Consider the following 21,340-nt stretch of genomic DNA (forward strand, 5'->3'; position numbering starts at 1 on the left):
TTGGCTCTCCAGGCAGAAAAAAAATACAAGGGCGGCGGCCAATGGCGTGCCAGAAAGGACCCGCGCGCAGCTCCGGCTCCGCCCCGTCCTGGCTAGAAAGAAGTCTGGGCCCGGCCATTGGCTCGCGCGACCTGTCACTCGCCGCTGCGGCCAGCGGGCAGGGTCCTCGCGGTGATTGGTTCCGCCCAGGCGCGAAATGTAACGCGGGAAAAACTGGAGCAGGGACCCTGGCGGCAGGTTGTTATTTTCGGGGACTCGGCGCCGCGCGTCCTGCTTTCCTGTCATCGCAAGGCAGGCAGCCCGCTGCTTCCCGCCGCTGCAGCCTCCGTTTTGGGGAGTACAAAGAGCGAAGGGCGGGCTTGACCCAGGGTTGGGGTCCGGCCGTGGCCGCCTGGTGCCGGCCGAGCCGCTCCGCTCTTTTGCTGGCCGCGGCGCAGTAAGGTTCAGGGAAACATCCGCCTGCCATGAGCCGGCGGGACTGAGAGCCGGCGACTAGGAGCAGCGCGGGCGAGCGGAGCGAAGGACCAGACCGGGCTCAGGGAGTGCGGCCCACGGCCCCCGGAGCTGCAGATCCGAGCCGGGCAATGATCCGGGGTGTGGAGGCGCCGATGGCGGACAACCCGCCGCAGCCGCCGCCCGTCATCTTCTGCCAGGACTCCCCGAAGCGGGTGCTGGTGTCGGTCATCAGGACAACCCCGATCAAGCCCACATGCGGCGGCGGAGGGGAGCCGGAGCCACCGCCGCCGCTCATCCCCACCAGCCCCGGCTTCAGCGACTTCATGGTGTACCCGTGGCGCTGGGGCGAGAACGCGCACAACGTGACGCTCAGCCCCGGGGCCGCCGGGGGCGCCGCCTCGGCTGCCTTGCCCGCCGCCGCCGCCACCGCCGAGCACCCCGGGCTTCGGGGCCGGGGCGTGCCCCTGCCCAACGCCTCGGCCGCCGCCGCCTCGGGAGGGGAGGACGAGGAGGAAGCGAGCAGCCCGGACAGCGGCCACCTCAAGGTAAGCAGCGCGGACGGGCGGGGCGCGGGGCAGTCGGGGCCCGTTAACGGCGCGGCCCGGGAGCCGGCAGCGCCAGCGGACGCGGCGGGCGGGGCGGGGCCGAGTTTAAAACGCGGGGTCGCTCTGGCGGCCGCGGGGGCGGTGGCGGGTGACAGGACGCTGACGTCACTGCCGCGCGCCAAAACCTGGCCCCCGCGGGGGCGAGGGGGGGCGGGGCGTCGGTCACGTGACGTCTGCCAGGGCGGTGGGGAGGCCACTGGCCGGCTGGTGCCGTGTGCCGGAGCGTGGCTTCGCGTCGCGGAGGAGGCCGGCCAACCCGCTCTGCCCGCCGCTGCGGCCGATCGCCGGGTTCTGTCGGGCCGGAGAGTGAGAAAAGAGGCCGCAGGGAGGGGGTTGCGCCGTTTCTGCTTCAGCACCGCAGATACCCCGATCTCGCTAGAGATGCCTTGCAGAACTGGCCGAAGAACAAGAAGGGACTTAAGAGAATCTTCCCCAGCGGGAGTTGGGCCCTCGCTCTGTTTCATGCATCCAGCGTACCACTTTGCTAGATTCTGACAGCACACACTGGAATGGGACGCTCTCGTCACCGACCGCGAACTGCTTGAGTTTCAGACTGTTTTAGAACTGGGAAGGATGTGACTACCTGGTTCAAACCTACAATTTACGGGATCAGGCAGCTGAGGTTTAGAGGGATTGGTGAAGAGAGCTCCCTAAGGTACACAGCTACGTAGCGCGAATGCTGGGACTATAGTCGAGTTTTTGTGGCTCTTAGTCCTGAAGCATGTGTTGGGGGTGCCTCCGTGCTGACACATACTTACCTGTGTACACTTTGTAAGCTCCGGGAGGGCCGGGACCATTTCTCTCTGGTGGACATATTCAACTTAAATGCTTTTCACTCTGCAAATACTGAATAAATACGCTCAGTTAAGTATTTGTGTAATGAATGGTTCTAATAAAAGGTTAATATTTAAGTGGCTACATAAAATAAGTAGTTTGCTAAAGATAAAACAAGTAAGTCACCTTGTGGATAAGTACATCGATATCAACAAATACTGTATAAAGTGAAACAAGTTTGGTTATCATTTTACACGCAGTAGCAAAGATGTTGAAACTCCGGGTTGAGCCCTGAGAACATTGATACACTTTGTTGCTAATGGCATTGTTCTTAAAGAACTGTAAAGTTATAAAACTATGCCTTGACACATTCAACTCTTGAAGCTGCATTTCAGTAAAAATTTGAAAGAACAAGCAGTAGAAATATTCAAAATAGTGCTGAGTGAGTTTGTGGACAGTCTGAGTGCTGTCTCTAGGTAGCCCTTAGTTAAGATGGCTGGATATCCTAGATATTTTTGTGTTAATATTATTTGCATGTTTAGTACCTTTTAAAAAAGAAACATACAGTAGGTTATATAGTTGAGCAACATAAAGACATGCACAAATACTTGTGGAAGATTTTGCATCTATTATTTTATTGTTAGTTATAACAATCTAACTTTGGATTATCCAAGAAGATTAATGTTATTATAGATAAATGAGATCTGCAAGGTGTTTTTTTTTTTTTTTTTGGCCTAAAATAAGACTTAAGTGTCACACAAACGTTTTATAAAAGTTGCTTAATAATGCATAGGATTGAATTTTATTTCCACTTAATCGACCTCTTTTCAGAGGTAAAACATACCACAAGTTATGAAGTGAAAAGGCTTTTATATATATTTCACTTTTTTTCCTCCTAACAGTCTTTCACACTGTAACTGTTTCATAAATTGTTAGACATTGATTTTCACTGTCCTTTTATCAACGAAGCAATCCAAATACAGCTCCAAAAATTCAGTTTCTCCATCTTGAAGGGGAAAGATCTGGAATATATCTTCATTGAAGGAAGTCACCTAGTTTGATTGGTGATTCATTCATGCTTTCTAGACTAAAGATAGAGAGTTCCATCCTTTTTTACTTTGTTTCTCTAAAGTACTCGTAGTTTTGTTTTTTTTTTAAATCTCCACATGCATCATAGGTGAATCATGCTAAGTCTGTTCACTTTTTGAGAAGATGGGAGGCAAGTTTGTAATATAGCTGATGCCAATAACATGCTTCCTTCCACCCCTTCTCAGTCTGTGGGCTAGAGGCAGTAACAGCTGTGGGTTTGAGAACAACATTTGTGTTCCTTTACTGTCTGTATGTTGCCACTGCTCACAAGGGAGCTGTTAACATCTGAGTCCTGCACACCTGGTGTCAGCTTTTGCTTCCTGTCTGGTTTGTTCCTGCCCAAACCTGCCTCCCCTGCCTGTGCGGAGAATATCCATCATCTGCCAACTCATATTGGCCCCTCATCACAAGATTGTTTAGCATGATGGGGACGATAATGATACATTAGCGCTTTGTCTTCCTAGGCTGGAGAATTCTGGGAGGGGAGGGAGCAGATCTGATTTCCCTCTGCCATAGGCTATTCCAAACCTCCACACCTTGTGCCCTGTACTCAGACTGCACTGATGAGTTAGTTCTCTACTATAGGACCTGTGTGGTTTGGCTTCTCCGCACATCCTCAGATACCATTCACCCTTCAGGACCTACCCGCTGCCTACGCTGTTTCACCTTTTATCACTGAACACTTTAAACATAAACATAACAGCTGATTAGTACACAGGCGTTTTTGATCACCAAGTTTAAACATAACATCATGTTAACATGTTATGTGAACATAGTAGTCATTTACTATTTATTGCCTTGCAGAGCAAACCAACAGGCTCTGTTTTGAGGGTTTTGAATTCTTTAATTTACCTTGTTTACCTGATGAAAAAGGATGAATGAGAGAAGAGTCTTCAAGATTAAGTTTAGTTGACATCATATGATAAAGGGGCAGAACTGATTGGAATCTTCTAGAGCCCTTGCCCTTAATCCTTACATGATATTGCTTCTGTGTATATCATGCGTGAGTTGACTTTAGGGATTTTTTTTTTTTTTTAATATTAAGAAGATGCAAGTAGATGTGAAGTACACACAGTAACCACCTATTTCTCAGCTGAGATGCTTTATGAGAGGACACATAGTACAAAAGACAGATGCAAATCAAGACTTGGAAAGTTGTGCAGATAGATCAGGGTGGGGGATCAGGTTAGGAAGCAGCTACGTGAGCCATAGGAAGTTTGGATCTAAATCTGAATTCAAAAAGGGAAATAAGATCATTCACATTTTCTCATTTTCTTGTCAGGGTGCACACACTTCCTTCCGAGACCTATTTTTCTTTTCCTTCTAGGTTGTGTTTGTACAATTTATTTGAATTTTACTTTGTATAAAAATGTGCCAAGGACTTTTAGTTTTTTAGTAACTTAAATACCAAGTTTGAATATAACTTTTTCTAAAGCCTAGGTAAATGTGTACCTTATTCCAAGTGGCTTGAGAAATAAATAACTCAAATGTTATTAGATAACTTTCTAAAGTTAATTATAGGGAGGAGGGTATAGCTCAGTGGTAGAGTGCGTGCTTAGCATGCACGAGGTCCTGGGTTCAATCCCCAGTACCTCCATTTAAATAAATAAATAACTAAATCTGATTCTTCTCCCCTCAAAGAGATATTTTAGTTATTGACATTGTAAACTCAAAACATTTATCATAAAATATTTTAGAAAACACTTTCAAAATCACTAACTTATCTTCTGGAGGTACTGAGATTGTTTTAAAAATTAAATTTGCCAAAGTATGGAAACATTTTTGGCAGTTTAATCATTTTGCTGCTTTCTAGTAGCTTATTTTGCAGCAGTTGCCACATAATAGCAATAGGATGTCTTAGAATTTCTTTTTAACTTTTTTTTTTCCTTTTCAAATCATCAAGCAGTCTTGACAAGGTATGTCTCTTCAGCTACAGGTATATTTGGTTGCCGATGAGTTAAGACTCTGTAATTGTCAAAATGTACCTAGAAACATTCCTTATTTTATTTTATTTTTTTTATTGAGTTACAGTCATTTTACAATGTTGTGTCAAATTCCAGTGTAGAGAACAATTTTTCAGTTATACATGAACATACATATATTTATTGTCACATTTGTTTTCGCTGTGAGCTATCACAAGATCTTGTATGTATTTCCCTGTGCTATACAGTATAATCTTGTTTATCTGTTCTACATTTTGAAATCCCGGTCTGTCCCTTCCCACCCCCCCGCCCCCTTGGCAACCACAAGTTTGTATTCTATGTCTATGAGTCTGAGAAACATGATTTTTTAAATTGCTAGGGCCAAAATGAAAAGGGTCCTCTTTAAGTGGCACTGCTTATTTTTGTGTATATGGTTAGAAGATACTCTTTATTCATTTATTTAGAGTATTAGATAATTACTTGTCTTGCTTAATTTCTTAGTTGAAAGAATGCATTTAGTGAAGCTTTACTTCTCTATGGCTGGGATGTTGTTCTATATTGTATTTTTCAGCTGTCTATTTTTCATCTGTAAAGGGTGAATGTGTGGTTTGTAGTTGAAACAAGATCATAGAGTTATTGGGAGGCAGCCAGATGGTTAACTTAAAAACAAAACAAAACACAAAACCTGCCCCCACTATTAAACATGCTTGCTAATTTTTTAACCAGAAACAGAGAAAAAAAGTAATGGATAATCTTAAAATTTTGATGTTAGATAATCATTGATTTCAAACTATAGCAGAGTCAACAATATGTTTTTATGTATTTAAAAAATACTAGTGAAATGATCGTTTGAAGGCAGAAGAGTTGTATCACTAAGCTTTTTAACTTTCATGTTTCATTTCTTTCTTAACAGAATCAGTCACCTGCTATTTCTATGGATTGTAGATGCTGTGTTTATGTTGCAGTTTTAAGATAAGATTGAAAACAATTACTCGTGATGTGATCATAACATAAAATTACTGTGGAGAGTTTATGAGATCTTTATCCCATCAACAAATATTTATTAATAGTGTGCCTGAGTCAGTTAGCTTAGGCTAAAGCATGCTGCAGAAGGCGAGCTCAAACTCTCAATCTCAACAAGGCTCGTGTTATATACATCCTGTGAGGATTAACAGCAGGTGTGTTCCTCATCCTGTTCATTCTGGGACCCTGGGACATGTGGCTCTCAAGGCAGAGGGGAAAGAGAGGTGGTAGAACCTTGTGATGGCTTTTAAGGTTTTTGCTCAGAAGTCACAAGTGTGGTTTCTGTTCTCATTTTATTGGCTAAAGAAAGTCCTATAGCCCGGCTGGCCTCATTGTGACCTCAGTGAGGGAGAGGCAGTGAATATTTTCACAAGAATATAATCTGCCACAGTGCTTTCCCATGTTCTTTTTTTCCTTCTTCTTTTACTTTTGTGACAAAAAACACATAACATAAAATTTCGCACCTTAACCATTTTAAAGTATGAACTGTATGAACATTGTTGTTTAATGGAGCCCTAGAACTTTTCATCTTGTGAAACTGAAACCTTATACCCATCATACTCCTCTTTTCTCCCTCTCTGTGGCCCCTGGCAACCACCATTCTGCTTTCTGTTTCTGTTCATTTTAATAGCTCATAAAAGAGGCATCGTGTAGTATTTCTTTTTGTGGCTGGTTTATTTCACTTAGGATGTCTTTAATGTTCATCCATGTCGTAGCACATGGCAGGGGTGCCTTCTCTTTTAAGGTGGAATACTTTTTCATTGTATATATCACACTTTATCCATTCATCTGGCAGTGGGCATTTAGGTTGCTTCTGCCTCTTGGCTGCTGGGGAAATAGATTTTAATACCTAAAAATGTTTTAAACATGACTTATCTTATAAGATAACTCATCCATGGTGAGATTGAGTTTTTCTTTCGAGGTGGAAATTGATTGAAGGGAATTTTGCTGTGGTTTATCGTCAAGTTTCAGGCTGATGTTGTTAAGCTTTGGGAAGATTTTATGTGTTTATATTGAAAGTAGTCAAAATATCTTTAGTTTGGATGGAGGTGTACATGGTTCCATGATTTTTCTTTTTTTCATATAACTTGTATGTTAAAAATTTAACTTGCCTGGGAAGAAAGATTTGTTTTTTCAAATAAATGCTTAGATTAGTTTTAGATATATGGAAATGTTAAGACAGTACAGAGAATTCCCATAAACTGCATACCTGGTTTCCCCTGTTGCCAATGTGGTTATATTAATATGGTATATTTTTTTTTACTATTAATGAACTAAATTGATACATTATTATTAATTAAAGTCCATTAGTATGTTCATGTTTCTGTATTTTGTCTTTGAGCTGAAATTCACATAGCATAGAATTAGCCATCTTAAAGTATAATTCAGTGACATTTAGTAATTCACATTGTCTTGAAACCACCACCCGTATCAAGTTCCAAAACATCTTCATAACCCCAAAAGAAAATCCTGTATTCATTAGGTACTCACTCCCTTCTCCCCTCTACAGGCAGTCTCTGAAAAACACCAATCTGTTTTCTGTTTCTGTGTATTTAGCTATTCTGGATATTTCATTACATGGAATCATACACTATGTGGCCTTTTGTGTCTGGCTTCTTCTAATGAGGCTATTATTTTTGAGGGTCATCCACTCTGTAGCATGGGGCATATCTATGGCTGAATCGCATCCCATTGCATGTGTATTCCACGTGGGTGTATGTACATGTGTACGTGACACTGTATCCCATTATCCAACTTCTTCACAGGGGCTGAACCACTTTACATTCACACCAGCAATATACGAAGGTTCTAGTTTCTCCACACCCTTGCCAAAAAAAAAAAACAAAACCCTTTATTACTTACTTGTTTCCCTTTTTTTTTTTTTTTTGAGTATAATGTAGTAATATCTCATTTTTAAAAAATTGTTTTTTCCCCGCTTCGGGCTTTATTGAGATATAATTGACCTCACTGTGGTTTTGATTTGCTTTTCCCCAATGACTAATTGGTGTTGAGCATCTTTTCATGGGCTTACTGGCCGTTTGTATCACTACTTTGGAGAAATGTCTATTCAAGACCTTTACCCACTGTTTGACTGGGTTATCCTTTTGTTGTGTTATAAAAGTTCTTTATATAGTCTGGATACTGGAACCTTATCAGATACATGATTTGCAAATACTACATCCCATTCTGTAGGATATCTTTTCACTTTCTTGATAATGTCCTTTGGCACACAAATATTTTTAATTTAAAGTCCAGTTTATTCTTTTGTTACTTTTGCTTTTGGTGCCATTTCTAAGAAACCATTGTCAAGTCCAAGGTCATGAAGATTTATCCACGCTTTCTTTTAAGAGTTTAAAGTTTCAGCTCTGACATTTTGGGGTATGACGCATTTTGAGTTAATTTTTTCTGTATTGTGTGAGGTTCAGGTCCACGACCCAGTTATCCCAGAACTATTTGTTGAAGAGCTATTCTTTCCCATTGAGTGTTCTTTGTACCCTTGTTGAAAACCAGTTGGCAGTGGGTAGGGAATAGCTCAACTCGTAGAGTGCATGCTTAGCATACACAAGGTCCTGGGTTCAATCCCCAGTACCTCCTCTAAAAATAAATTAAGTAAGTAAACCTAATTACTGCCCCCCAAAAATAAATTAAAAAAAAAAAAAGAAAGAAAACCAGTTGGCCATAGAATAAGGGCCTATTTCTTGATCTCAGTTTTGTTTCATTGGTCTGTGTGTCTCCTTATGCCAGTACCTCACTGTCTTAATTACCATTGCTTTATAGTAAGTTTTGTAGTAGGGAAGTATTGAGGCGGGAAGCCCCATAAAAAGACTGGAAGGACCCCTGGGCAGGGCTGCTCTTCTCGTCTTAGTACCGTCTGGTTCCCTGGCCCAGAGGTTCTATCTCACTTTTTGCCTCTAAAGTGGCTAACTTACACCTAAAATTCTATTGGTTCCCTGAGCTCACTTTCCTTCACTCCTGATTGGTTATTACTCTCACTTCTGATTGGTCCACTTCCCTAACTTCTGATTGGTCCATTTGTAGTACTTCATTTGCATGGAGCTCACTCCTGATTGGTCTATTTCTACAAAGCTTGTTCCTGGTTGGTCAACTTCTGTTGTACTTTATTTACATATGATGTTACAAAGTGTAAAACTGACAGCCTATAAAAGACCTGTGTAAACCTACAGACGGGGTCCAGAGCTTAAAGTGTTAACTCCTCTGGGCCTGCTGGTGTAATAAACCTGAGTGCTGCTTGGTCTCTCGCCTGAATCCAGGTTGCTGTCACAAATGAGCTGTAACACCGACCTGTAACACATTTTTCCGCAACAGTATGAGTTCTCCTTCTTTGTTCTTTTTAAAATACTGTTTTTCTTATTTGGAGCCTCTTGCAAATCTGTGAGTAGAGGATTGCTTTTTCCATTTCTGCAGAAAAGGCCGTTGGAATTTTCCTAGGGATTGCATTGAATCTGCAAATCACTTTGGGTAGCACTGAAATTTTATATTGAGCCTTCCATTCCAAGAAATGCATCCCGTACGTTTTGATGTGTTATATTTTTCTTTTTCATTCGTGTCAAAGTATTTTCTAATTTCCTGCATGATTTCTTCTTTGACCCATTGGTTGTTGAAGAGTGTTGTTTAATTTCCACTTATTTGTGAATTTTCCAGTTTTCCCTCTGTTAATTGATTTATAGTTTCATTCCTTATGTGTCAGAGAAGATCCTTTGGATGATTTCAGTCTTTTAAAATACATTGATACTTGCTTTGTGGCCTAACATGTGGTCTGTCTTGGGAATTGTTCCATGTGCACTTGAGACAAATGGGTATTTGCTGTTTTTGTGTGAATGTTCTGTATATGTCTCTTAGGTGTAGTTGGTTTACAGCATTGTTCAAATCTTCTATATCTTTGTTGACTGTCTGGTTGTCCTTATCTGTTAATTGAAAGTGAAAGTCTCCAGCTATTACTGAACTATCTCTTTATTTTTCAATTCTGCCAAATTTTGCTTCATACATTTCGGAGACTCGTTTGTGGTGTGTATGTGTTTATAATTGTTATCTTTTTTCATCCTTTCACTTTTACCCTATTTATGTTTTTGGATCTAAAGTGAGTTTCTTGTAGATAGCGTATAATTGGTTTATTAAAAAAAATCATTCTGCCAGTCTCTGCTTTTTATTTGCGGAATTTAACCTATTTACATTTATGGTGATTACTTATAAAGAAGAACTTCTGCCATTTTATTATATTCTATATGTCTTACACCTGTTTTGTTTCTCAGTTCCTCTGTTACTGCCTTCTTTTGTGTTTAATTGACTTTTTTTGGTATTGTACTATTTTCTTTCCTCTCTTATTTCCTTTTCTGGTTTTTAAATTTTTAAATTTTTATTTTTTGAAATGGTTACCCTGGGAATTTTAATTAACTTCTTAAATGTAAAACAAGCTATTTTGAATACCACTTTAGCTTCAGTAAGTATACAAAAATTCTCCCATTCAGCTCTCGTCCTCTGTTTTCGTTACTTTTGTCACAGTTACATCTTATATTATGTTCATGAACAAAGGTTTTTATTATTTTTTTACAATACATTTGGCATTTGCCTTTTCTATAGGAAAGAAATGAGGAGTTATAAGCCCAAAATACAATACTTTTGGCACATGTGGTTGCCTGGTGTTGTTTCTTTCTTTGTGTGGCTTTGAGTTACTATCTAGTGTCCTTTCTCTTCTGCCTGAAGAAGTAACTCCCTTTAGATTTACTGTAGGGCAGGTCTACTTGCAATGAACTCTTAGCTTTTGTTTATCTGGAAATGCGTAATTTCTTCTTCACTTTTGAAAGACAGCTTTGTTGACTGTAAGATTATTATTTGACTTTTTTTTTCCCCTTTCAGCCCTTTAGACATGTCATCCCACTGATCTGCATAGTTTCTCCTGAGAAACCAGTTAATCCTACTGAGGACTCATATGTGTGATGAACTGCTTCTCTTTTGCTGCTTTCAGGATTCTGTCTTTGTCTGTTGGTAGTTTGATTATGTCTCCATGTGTATCTCTCTTTGTGTTTATTCTTCTTGCAGTTAATTGAGCTTCCTGAGTGTTTAGATATGTGTCTTAGCAAATTTGGGAAATTTGCAGCCATTGTTTTGTCAAATATTTTTCTGCCCTTTTCTTTCTTGCCTTCTGGGTTTCCAGTTGTTGTGCATGTTGGTATGCTTGATGCTATGGTGTCCCCCCAAAATTCATATGTTGAGATCCTGACTCCTAAAGATGATGCTATTAGGAGCCTTTGGGAGGTGCTTGGGTCATAGAGGTGGAGCCCTCATGAATGGAATTAGTACCTTCGTGAAAAAAGCTCTGGAGAGCTCTCTTGCCCCTTCTGCCATGTAAGGAAACAGTAAGAAGGTGCTGGCTATGAACCAGGAAGTAGTCCCTCACCTGCCTGTGCCGGCACCTTGATCTTGGACTTTACAACCTCCAAAATTGTGAGAAATAAACTGCCATTTATAAGTTAGCAAGCCTGTGATATTTGGTTATCGTAGCCTGAATGGACCTGTAAGACATTTGATGTCCTACTGGTGTCTTAGGCCCTGTTCATTCTTTGTCTGTTCCTCAGACTGGATAATTTCAGTTGACCAGTGTTTAAGTTTACTGGTTCTTTCTCCTGCCAGTTTACATCTGCCATTAAGACTCTGTAGTGAATTTTTCTCATTTCGGTGACTGATTTTTTTTAGCTCCAGAATTCTATTATTTTAAAAATAATTTGTTTCTTTATTGACATTCTCTGTTTGTTGAAAGTGTTCTCCTGGTTTTCTTTTGTTCTTTGTCCATAGTTTCCATGATCTCTTTTAGCACACTTAAGGCAGTTTATTTAGCATGTTTGTCTAGCAGTTTCAATGTCTGCTTCCTCACAGTTTCTATTAATTTCTCCTGTTTATGGGCCATATTTTTGTTTCATGCTTTGTATGCTTTGTAATACTTTGTTGAAAGGTGGATGTTTTGAGTATTACAATGTAGTAACTCTGCAAATCAGATTCTTCTCTCAGAGTTCATTTTTGTTGTGTGCTGCAGTTTGTAATTGTTCGGTGATAAACTGTTTTTGTAAACTATTCTTTGTTGTGTTTGTTCTCTAAAGTCTGTTTCTTCTGCTTGTGACCTTTTATTTTGAGAGAGATTTCCTTGAATGCTTGGTGCTCCCCTATCCCCCCAAAAAAAGAAAAGAAAAGAAAGGGAAAAAAACTTGTCTTTTTTGGGGGACGTAATTAGGGTTATATATTTGTTTATTTTTAGAGGAGGTACTGGGGATTGAACCCAGGACCTCACACATGATAAGCATGTGCTCTACCACTTGAGCTGCACCCTTCCCCTTTGAAAAAACTTCTCTTAATTTGCAGAATAACTCTGTGCTGTATATAGCTCTCCTTCTATGTTTAGCCGGACATTTATGGCTCTGTCTTAGCCTTCACTTCCTGCTTGTGCTGCACCTAAAGATCAGCCAGAAGTGAAAACTTAGGTTCTTTGCAGGTCTTTTCTGAGCATGCTTGCTGCCCTGGCAAGTGTGCAGCTTCCTAAATTCTTGTCTTTAGGATATGTGGGTACTTTTTACAGCCTTCATTTCCCAAACTCTCCCATCTTTTCCTTCCAGGCTTTTGGTGTGTGTGTGTGTGTGTGTGTGTGTGTGTGTGTGTGTGTGCACGCATGCCTTAGTTGAAATTGTTTCCTCCAGATGGAAGCAAGTTGTTATTGGCTTTAGGAGTTAGTCTTTGAGAGAGATGCCCTCGGTGTAGCTGCTTTTCTGCCCAGAGAGAGTTCTAAGTTAGACAAAACAAAGACTGGCATCTGTGTGAGACCTTCAGGTAGCCCTTAGGCTGGTCAAAACAGACAAACACAGTTCTTTCAGAATAGAGTCTTCTCTGTTCTCTCTTGAACCAGGAACTAGGTTCCCACACTGAGAATGAAGGCAGCTGGCTTCAAAGACCACTGCGGGGAAGACGTGGGGCAAGGGTAGTCAAAAGCATTGCAAAGCTTTCCTACTGTTTTACATTGCCTGTTTCTTGATTCAGTGTTCGCTGAGTTGCTGTAAATCTCTGATTATTTTCTTGAGTTGTGACACAGCTGATTCTGACAGTTGCTCCATTTTTCAGTGATCTGTGGAGGTATGGGCCCTTGGAACTACCTGCTCTGCCATTTTACTGATAATTACTCAAGAAAAGTTTTAAAAAGTTATTAGCAGGCATACCCTGGAGATACTGTGGGTTCAGGTCCAGACTGCTGCGGTAAAGCCAATATTGCAGTAAAGCAAGTAACAGAAATGTTTTGGTTTCCCAGGGCATAAAAAGTTATGTTTACACTATACTGTAGTCTCTTAAGTGTGCATTATGGCCAAAAAAACAACATCCATACCTTAATTAAAAAAGTTTATTTCTAAAAAAAATGCTAACCATCTTCTGATGACACAGGATTGCCACAAGCCTTCAATTTGTTAAAACACAGTATGCCAAGTGTGATAAAATGAAGCATAGTGAGCGAGGTATGCCTGCATTGTGACACTTTGTTCTAGTGAGTGGAGTCCGTAAGTGACATTAATGTTTATACAAATGTGTTGACAGGATGGAATCCGGCGTGGTAGACCCAGAGCAGATACTGTACGGGATTTGATAAATGAAGGAGAGCATTCGTCCAGCAGAATCCGCTGTAACATCTGTAATAGGGTGTTTCCACGGGAGAAATCACTTCAGGCTCACAAAAGGACTCATACAGGTAAGCTGAGCACATTTTAGAGAATGCCGGAAGTGACGCTTACGCTGAAAACTGATTTGATGTTTGGGTCTATGAATTAATTTTTTAGTTGCTTTGTGTTTCCGTAATGTAAAGGTTTTCAAACAGGCAGTGTGGTCAGTTTCTCTGTTGTGGGGACGGATGGTTTTCTGAACATCGATACCACGTGACTTCTAAAGTTATCACGGTCATTAATGTAGTTGTCACAGGAGTGTTATTACTACATTTGGTTCTATCCTTCTGTCTACCTGAATGTTACTTGATATGTCTGGATAACTCTTAAAACTCATTTGTAGTGGAGAGAGTGTAGTTCAAGTGGTAGAACGCATGCTTAGCATCCACAAGGTCCTGGGTTCAATCCCCAGTGCCTCCTCTAAAAATAAATAAATGAGTAAAGCTACTTACCTCCCCCCCCAAAAAAATAAAAAAATAAAAAATAAAAAACTGAGTTGTAGGCCAAATCCTAAATAATTGTCAAGTTTTTAATAGAACTTCTAGAGTCCTTAATTGTACCATCAGAGTATTTGACCTAACCATGAAATCTAAGATGAAGTATAATTTTTCAGAATTAAATGTCTTGTAGGGAGCTAGCCCACGACTGTCTTTGTTGGTGTAGACTAGTTACACTTGCATTTAAAATGCCAACAGCAAAATATATATATATATATATATAAAGAGGGCTGTGTTCTTTCCACAGAGGAAGTTGGCACGGAAGAAGGAGCCTTATGGTTCTAATAATGAGATCAGATAACTTACAGATAAGGGAACTGAGGCACCGAAAAAACCAATTACCACTGACTCACAACTTCTCATACCCTTGAGTCTAGAACTGTGCTGGCCACTGTGGCAGCACACGTGGCTCCTGAGCACTAGAAATGAGGCTGGTCTAGAGGGGTGAGCAGTATTAGCATGGTTTTTGATGCTGATTACAAATTGAGGCGATAATATTTGAGATACACTGGGTTAAATAAAGTATGGTATCAGTTAATTTCACTTGTTTATTTTTACTTTGTTAACGTGACCGCGAGGAGTGGTCCTCACGGCATCTTTCCTGGGCAGCCCTGATCTGGAACTTGGGCTTTTAACCCTTGGCATCCTGTTTGTTCCACTGTGTTCATGGTCGTCACCCGTTTCTTTCATTTTCTTTTCTTTCAGTTTTTGAAAAGATATATTTTAATGACAGAATACAGTTTTCTTAGCTGAATCCCTGAAAGTGGGTAAAATTTTAATTTTGAATTATTATAAACTAAGGTGGCCAAGAGGTTTTTTGACTCAGGTACCATTCAGTATAACTATTGTTTAGTGAATATCTGAGTTTGAGAATTCTTGTATTTTTTTTTCAATCTATTTAGTCTGAAATAACCCCAAATAACTGGTTCACAGCTGTAGAGTACATGTTGCCTGTGTAGATAAGATTCGAGACCATGTGGCATCATAAAAGGGTCCCTGCGTCCCTTTCCTGATGTGCTAACGCACTGTGTGTCACCCAGTGCTTCCTAATACACCGTATGCCAGGGACCTGAACCCAAGATCTCCATGGAAGATATGTATATGTATATGCTTTGTAAAAATCGTTTCTCTTACTATTTTAAATAACTATATCCTGTGTTTTGTTAACTTGTGTCCAACTATCACATTCATTTAGTACATTTCTAAACAATGAGAAATTTAGGGAAGACCCATTAGTGTTCTTTGAGTCATATTGGAAGAACTGGTGTATAATTGTTGACCAAAGAATGTTTATTCAAGAAGTAAGAAGTTTAATTATGATTGAGCAACATCTTTTTGAGCGTTTTCTTGAGCCTAGCACTGTGTTGCGTATAGGAACTGAAATGGAGCATGAAGCGTATCTTTGTATAATGAGAGTGTTATGATACATAAAGAACACAGGATGCTAAGTGAGTGATGCGATATGCAGCTCCGTTATTTGGAAGTAGGGGGTGATAGGAGGAGTCTTGAGGACCTCCAGGGTTGGGGAGATTTGGATGGGCAGGGAAGATAGGGATTTCAAGGAGCAGAACAAGCTGGGGAACTGCTGCATGGCTGGAAGGCATCCCCAGGAGGGAAGCAGAGCTAAACCCTGCCCCCTAACCCAGCAGCTATAGTGCGGATAATAGGGGACCATTTAAAAGTCACTGGATAATTTTCAGTTGTTCAAGGAGTGCAGTAGGGCTTGGGGGTGATTTTAGGGAGTAGTTGAGTGTAAAAAGCAAGTGTTCTGTGCCAGCTACTCCGGAAGTGCTGTGCAGGGTGAGAGACTAGAGGCCAGCCTGGAGGGGCTGCCAGCCTGACCAGGGCAGGTGGCAGTGAGAAAGCAGGAGTGGGAGACATTTTAAAGCATCAGCAAGAGTTAGCGATTTCGATGGTGGGGAGGAAAAATAGGGGACAAGCTGAAGATGCTAACTTCAAAGACTTGAACCCATGTACTTAAAAGCACAAGTAGACAGCTGCTTGACATCACTGGGGGGCTGTTAGCACTGCCGCTGGCTGCTCTGTTGAGGCTGTGACGTGTATTGTTTGGAGTCATGATTCACTCTCCCTCCCCTTCCCCTTCTCACCTTATTGTCTCAGAAATAATATAGAGCATCCTGTCTACCTAGGTGAGAGACCCTATCTGTGTGACTATCCAGACTGTGGAAAAGCCTTTGTTCAAAGCGGACAGCTCAAAACACATCAGCGTCTTCACACCGGAGAAAAACCTTTTGTTTGTTCAGAAAATGGTATGATGTTAGGAGTTAAGTTTATGGAATAATTAGTTGTTGAGTTAAGAGTTAAAATATCTGTTGCTTGACTTTTTGGGAGGCGAGATTTTTGGTAAAGATTTTGTAAAACATCCTGTTTCCTTCCTTGCTAATTGTGTTTCTGGGAAATGACTGATTTTTAAATATTCTTTTTAATTGAAAAAACCTTAATGGACAATTAAAGATGTTATGTCCAGTTGTAGGCAGTAGAAAAATCTATAAAAGTAAATACAGACTTTAGAGTCGGCTTTTACTTTGGTTTTAAACTTTTTAACTGTTAAACTGGAGGAAGCACGTTATTGTCTAAAATTTTGAGTACAGGAGGGGCGGGGGGTGAGTTGATTTTACCATCTCAACACCACTGCTGTTGGTGATTTTTTAACACTTTTTTCTTAAGTGTTTTCTTAATCTTTTATCACAGTTTCTTAAGATGTTTTTCTTCTGTACATTTTTACATAGTTATTTTTGAAATTCAATACAGTTTTGTTCTGTTGCTCCATGGTTTTTTTTTTTGATTATTAGTCAGTTGCTACAAATGTAGCATCTAGTGAATTTGCTTCAGCTATACACAATGGTTGCCTCAATGTTAATTATTAAATATTTAATTTGCTTTTAAAATTTTTGCTTGTTACCAACAAACCTGAGGGGCATGTTTTCCTACTTAAAGCTTTGTTCAGCTTTCGGGATGTTTTTTAATGATGGTTTCCAAGAATGAAATTACTTTCTGGGCTATCAGTTTCGTGTCTGCTGGATGCCAGATCCTCGTAAGTGTTTCTCTCTGTATGTTTTGAAGGCTGCCTGAGTAGATTCACCCATGCAAACCGCCACTGTCCGAAGCACCCTTATGCCAGGCTGAAGCGGGAGGAGCCCACGGATGCTCTCAGTAAGCCCCAGGCTGTGGACAACCAGGCTGCCGCCGAGTGGTTGGCAAAGTAAGGCTCTCCTGGCACCTACTGCGGAGCACTGCCCAGTGTGTGGGTGGAGCTGCGGACACCGACAGTTCTCTCGATTTAAATAAGTTGCTTGTATACACATTTTATAAAATAACTTGAAATGGCTCGCTATTTCCTTACACCACAGAATTGTTAGCAGTTTTGTTTGGATCTGTGTGTGATAGAAAACTACTATAGGATATTAATTAGTCTGAGTGTCCAGACCACGATTTATTTTAAAAGCAAGAGTTTACCCCCTCGGAAAAGAATATTTTGTATGTGTTGGATTCCATTTGCCATCAGTTCAATCCCCCTTCATTTTCTTTATATTGGAGTTAAGTATCTGTTGATTATTACATGGATGGAGGCTAGAGGTTCTTCGAAAGGAAAATTCTGAAAAGCACCCAGTTTAATTTTTTTAATGGCAACAAGGAGGAATATAAAAATAATTTCTCTAAGGGTATCTTGCTTTAAGGAGTCATTTACTGTGTACTCCCCAGCAGCAGCTGATTGTGCCACTCTCTGGCTTCCGTGGCTCCCTCTGCACTTAGGTTGGAGTCGAGAATGCCTCATCGTGCTGCTGTGACTCCGTCTCCCCTAGCCACCTGGGCTTCCTGTCCCTCGGCACCACCATTGCTGTAGTTTCCAGGCCTTTGTGCTCACTTCCCTTTTCATTTAGCCACTCAGCTCATTCTTCACGTCTTTTCTTTTTTTTTGTTGAAGTCTAGTCAGTTTACAATGTTGTGTCAATTTCTGGTTATAGCATAATGTCTCAGTCATACATATACATACACATATTCCTTTTCATATACTTTTCCATTATAGGTTACTACAAGATATTGAATATAGTTCCTTGTGCCATACAGGGGAAACTTGTTGTTTATCTATTTTATATATTGTAGTGTGCATCTGCAGATCTCAGACTCCCAATTTATCCCTTCCCACCCCCGTCTCTTCATTTCTTATTCAGGTTAAACATCCCTTCAGGAAGGGCTTTCCTAACCTGCCCACCAACCCCGCAAACAAGGTTAAATCCTTAAATCCTAATAGATGCTTTTACAACACGTTGTATTTTCCCTCTCAAAACCTCCATCACACGTTTATTTATTTGTTTACCGTCTGTCTTCCCTGCTGGATCGTAAGCTCCACAGGGGCAGGGGTTGCGTCTGTCTCTTCTGTCTCGGGTACTGCATCACTTCCTCCCTCCCTCTTCCTCCTGGCTGGGCCCCGCTGCCCCTGTATCTCTAATTCTGCCCAAGTCATCCTTGTCTTTATCTCCTTTTTCTCCTGTCTGCTCAGTGACTGACCTTGGATTCGACTTCCTTAACAACTCTCAGATTCAGCCACTTTGGTCTTCTCAATCCATTCTCCATGCTGCGGGCGGAGGGGTCTTTCTCAAATGCTACTATGATCCTCAGTATGAAGTCTGAGCCCTTTACTATGGCATTCAAAGCCCTTCGTTACCTGGTCCCTGCTGACCTTGCTAATTACCTTTTGCTATTTTCCTTTCCTGGTTGTCCTTCACGTCGTACTGAACTGTTCGAATTTCTCTTTTTACACTTCTGAGTATTGCCAAAACTTTTCCAGTTTGAGTAGTCTGGATTTCCTGAAATCTGGTCATTGTACTATTTTTTTTGGTATGTAATTTAAAAACCAGCTTTACTGAGGTATAACTGACAAACAATAAATTATACATACTTAACAGCGTACAATGTGATAAATTTTGATGTAGGTAGACACCATATGTGAAACCATCACCCTGATCAAGATCATAAACATGTCCATCACTTTCACAAGCTTCCCCATGGCCTTTTGCAGTCCACCACTCTGCTCCTCCCCGCCTTCCTCCTCCCCAGACAGCCCTGATCTTTCTGTTACTATAGTTAGTTTGCATTTAGTGGAGTTTTATACAAGTGAAGTCATACAGTATATAGTCCTGGTTGTCTGACTGCTTTTAGTCAGCGGGACTGTTTTGAGTGTCATCATGTTGAGGGTATCAGTTCATTCCTTTTTCTACTGTATGGCTACACCTCCACTTGTTTATTCCTTCACCTTCTGATGGGCTTTTGGGTTGTTTTTGGCGGTTACAAATAAAGCTGCTATATGAACACGAATATGCAAGTCTTTGAATGGACATTTTTGTAGGTGGTGGTCCTGTCATTAAAATACACCTTTCTTTGGTTATCAGAAAGGTGGAACATTAACATTTTCTCTTGTGAATTATCATTGGTGACATAGGAAAATAATGATGGTGCTCTTAAATTTCTGGGTAAACTCTATGTGCTATACATATTAATCCATTTGCAGTATTTTGTGGGTGTAAACTTTCTCCCAGTTAGCTCTGTCAGGGTCTCATCTTACCTGTTGGTTCTGGAAATCTGAGCAAGCCCTTCAACTTGAACCTGAATCTGCCTCGTTATGGGAAATACATGTAATACATGTGAAATCACGGTATAACTTTATAAACTGAAACATAAAATAATACCATAGTAAAGACCTCTCCCCCTTTTTTAAAACAAAAGTGAACATTTGAGAATGTCTCCCCTCTTTTTTTTAAAGAAAAGTGAACATTTGAGAGTATCTGCCCCCCTTCTTTTTAAAGAAAAGCGAACATCTGAGAATGTTTCCCTTCTTTTTTTTTTAAAGAAAAGTGAACATCTGAAAATGTCTCCCCCTTCTTTTTTTTTAAGAAAAGTAGATATTTGAGAATGTCTGCCCCCCTTCTTTTTATTTTTGAAGAAAAGTGCACATTTGAGAATATCTGTCCCCCTTTTTATTTTCAAAGAAAAGTGCACATTTGAGAATGTCTCCCCCTTCTTTTTTAAGAAAAGTAGATATTTGAGAATATCTGCCCCCCTTTTTATTTTTGAAGAAAAGTGAACATTTTAGAATATCTGCCCCCCCTTTTATTTTTAAAGAAAAGTGAACGTTTGAGAATGTCTCCCCCTTTCTTTTTTTTTTTTTTTCCAAAGACAAGCGCACCCTGGAGAATGCCACGCGCGCGGCACCACTAACGCGATGCGTCTCCCCTAGGTACTGGGAAACCCGAGAGCAGCGAACCCCGACCCTGAAAGGAAAGCTGGCTCAGAAGGCGGACCAGGAGCAGCAGGACCCGCTGGAGTACCTGCAGTCGGACGAGGAGGACGACGAGAAGAGCGGCGCGCAGCGGCGGCTGCAGGAGCAGCGGGAGCGGCTGCACGGGGCGCTGGCGCTCATCGAGCTGGCCAACCTGACCGGCGCGCCGCTCCGCCAGTAGCCCGCACACGGACCCCCCTACTGTACAAAAGTACTGCCCGGCGTACTTAAAAAGTAGATCCTTGGGCATAAGCTAAGCACCTTACTTGCTTATCATAGGCTGCTATTCTGTAGAAATGTATGAAGAATGTCATTGCCCCAGAATACGGGGCGAGAGAGAATTGCACTTTTTTTTTTATATGGTAATGGATTTGTTGTAAAGTTTAAACTATTTTTGTAAATATGGGACTTCTAGTACAGGGTAGAAAAGAAAAAAGACTACGTATTGTGGGAAGCTAGATTTTGCAAGTTTAATGCATTCATTGGAAGCAGTTCTCACAGGAAGCACTTTCTGAATAAGACACTTGGGTGGAAAAACAGAATGGTACATGTAGCCAAAGAAGGTTTAAGTAGATTATTTATGAGGTCATTTTTAACAATGTATATTAGTATTTTTAGCAATACTGTAAACACTGACACAAGCAGGAGAGTATAAGATATGTGTGTAAGATATATATTTTTAAATTGCAAAATAGTATGCCTAATAAGACTAGAGAAATGGAAAACTGACCGTTTCGGATGACTTTCTAACTTAGGGACTTTGGAAGAAAACAGGTATTTGAAGATCTGGGTAAGATGAACGGTAGTAGTTCAGAATTCTCAAAATCGGAGTCAAACCAGTCTTATTCTATCTTTCGGAGGCTTTACAACTCACTCTGATGTTCAGGTTTGAAAGCACTTGTCATCCCTCGCTTGTTAACTTGGGAACGTTTGCACATTTCATATTTCTCATTCGCTGAAATTGAAT

At 40.9% G+C, this 21,340-nt stretch overlaps 1 protein-coding gene and 1 non-coding gene across 2 annotated transcripts; both read left to right on the forward strand.

The window, feature by feature from the left end:
* The first annotated feature begins 206 nt into the window (after positions 1-206).
* On the forward strand, positions 207-20,906 carry ZNF367 (zinc finger protein 367). The gene is made up of 5 exons (XM_064490102.1): positions 207-1,001; positions 13,457-13,607; positions 16,226-16,345; positions 17,160-17,298; positions 20,332-20,906. The coding sequence occupies exons 1-5, from the start codon at positions 585-587 to the stop codon at positions 20,552-20,554; spliced, it is 1,050 nt and encodes a 349-aa protein (XP_064346172.1). The 5' UTR covers positions 207-584; the 3' UTR covers positions 20,555-20,906.
* On the forward strand, positions 4,449-4,521 carry TRNAA-AGC (transfer RNA alanine (anticodon AGC)). The gene has a single exon. It is a non-coding gene; the product is annotated as a tRNA-Ala (tRNA).
* Positions 20,907-21,340: the final 434 nt, after the last annotated feature.

Source organism: Camelus dromedarius, chromosome 10, assembly GCF_036321535.1.
Source record: "Camelus dromedarius isolate mCamDro1 chromosome 10, mCamDro1.pat, whole genome shotgun sequence".
In the NCBI taxonomy this organism is placed as follows: domain Eukaryota; kingdom Metazoa; phylum Chordata; class Mammalia; order Artiodactyla; family Camelidae; genus Camelus; species Camelus dromedarius.

What these genes read in the sequence shown, in the direction of transcription:
- ZNF367 (XM_064490102.1), top strand. Translation starts at nt 585, where the DNA reads ATGATCCGGGGTGTGGAGGCGCCGATGGCGGACAACCCGCCGCAGCCG. An exon ending in CGGACAGCGGCCACCTCAAG is followed by an intron (nt 1,002 to 13,456) that starts GTAAGCAGCGCG and finishes ATGTGTTGACAG; the next exon opens with GATGGAATCCGGCGTGGTAG. An exon ending in TTTTGTTTGTTCAGAAAATG is followed by an intron (nt 16,346 to 17,159) that starts GTATGATGTTAG and finishes TATGTTTTGAAG; the next exon opens with GCTGCCTGAGTAGATTCACC.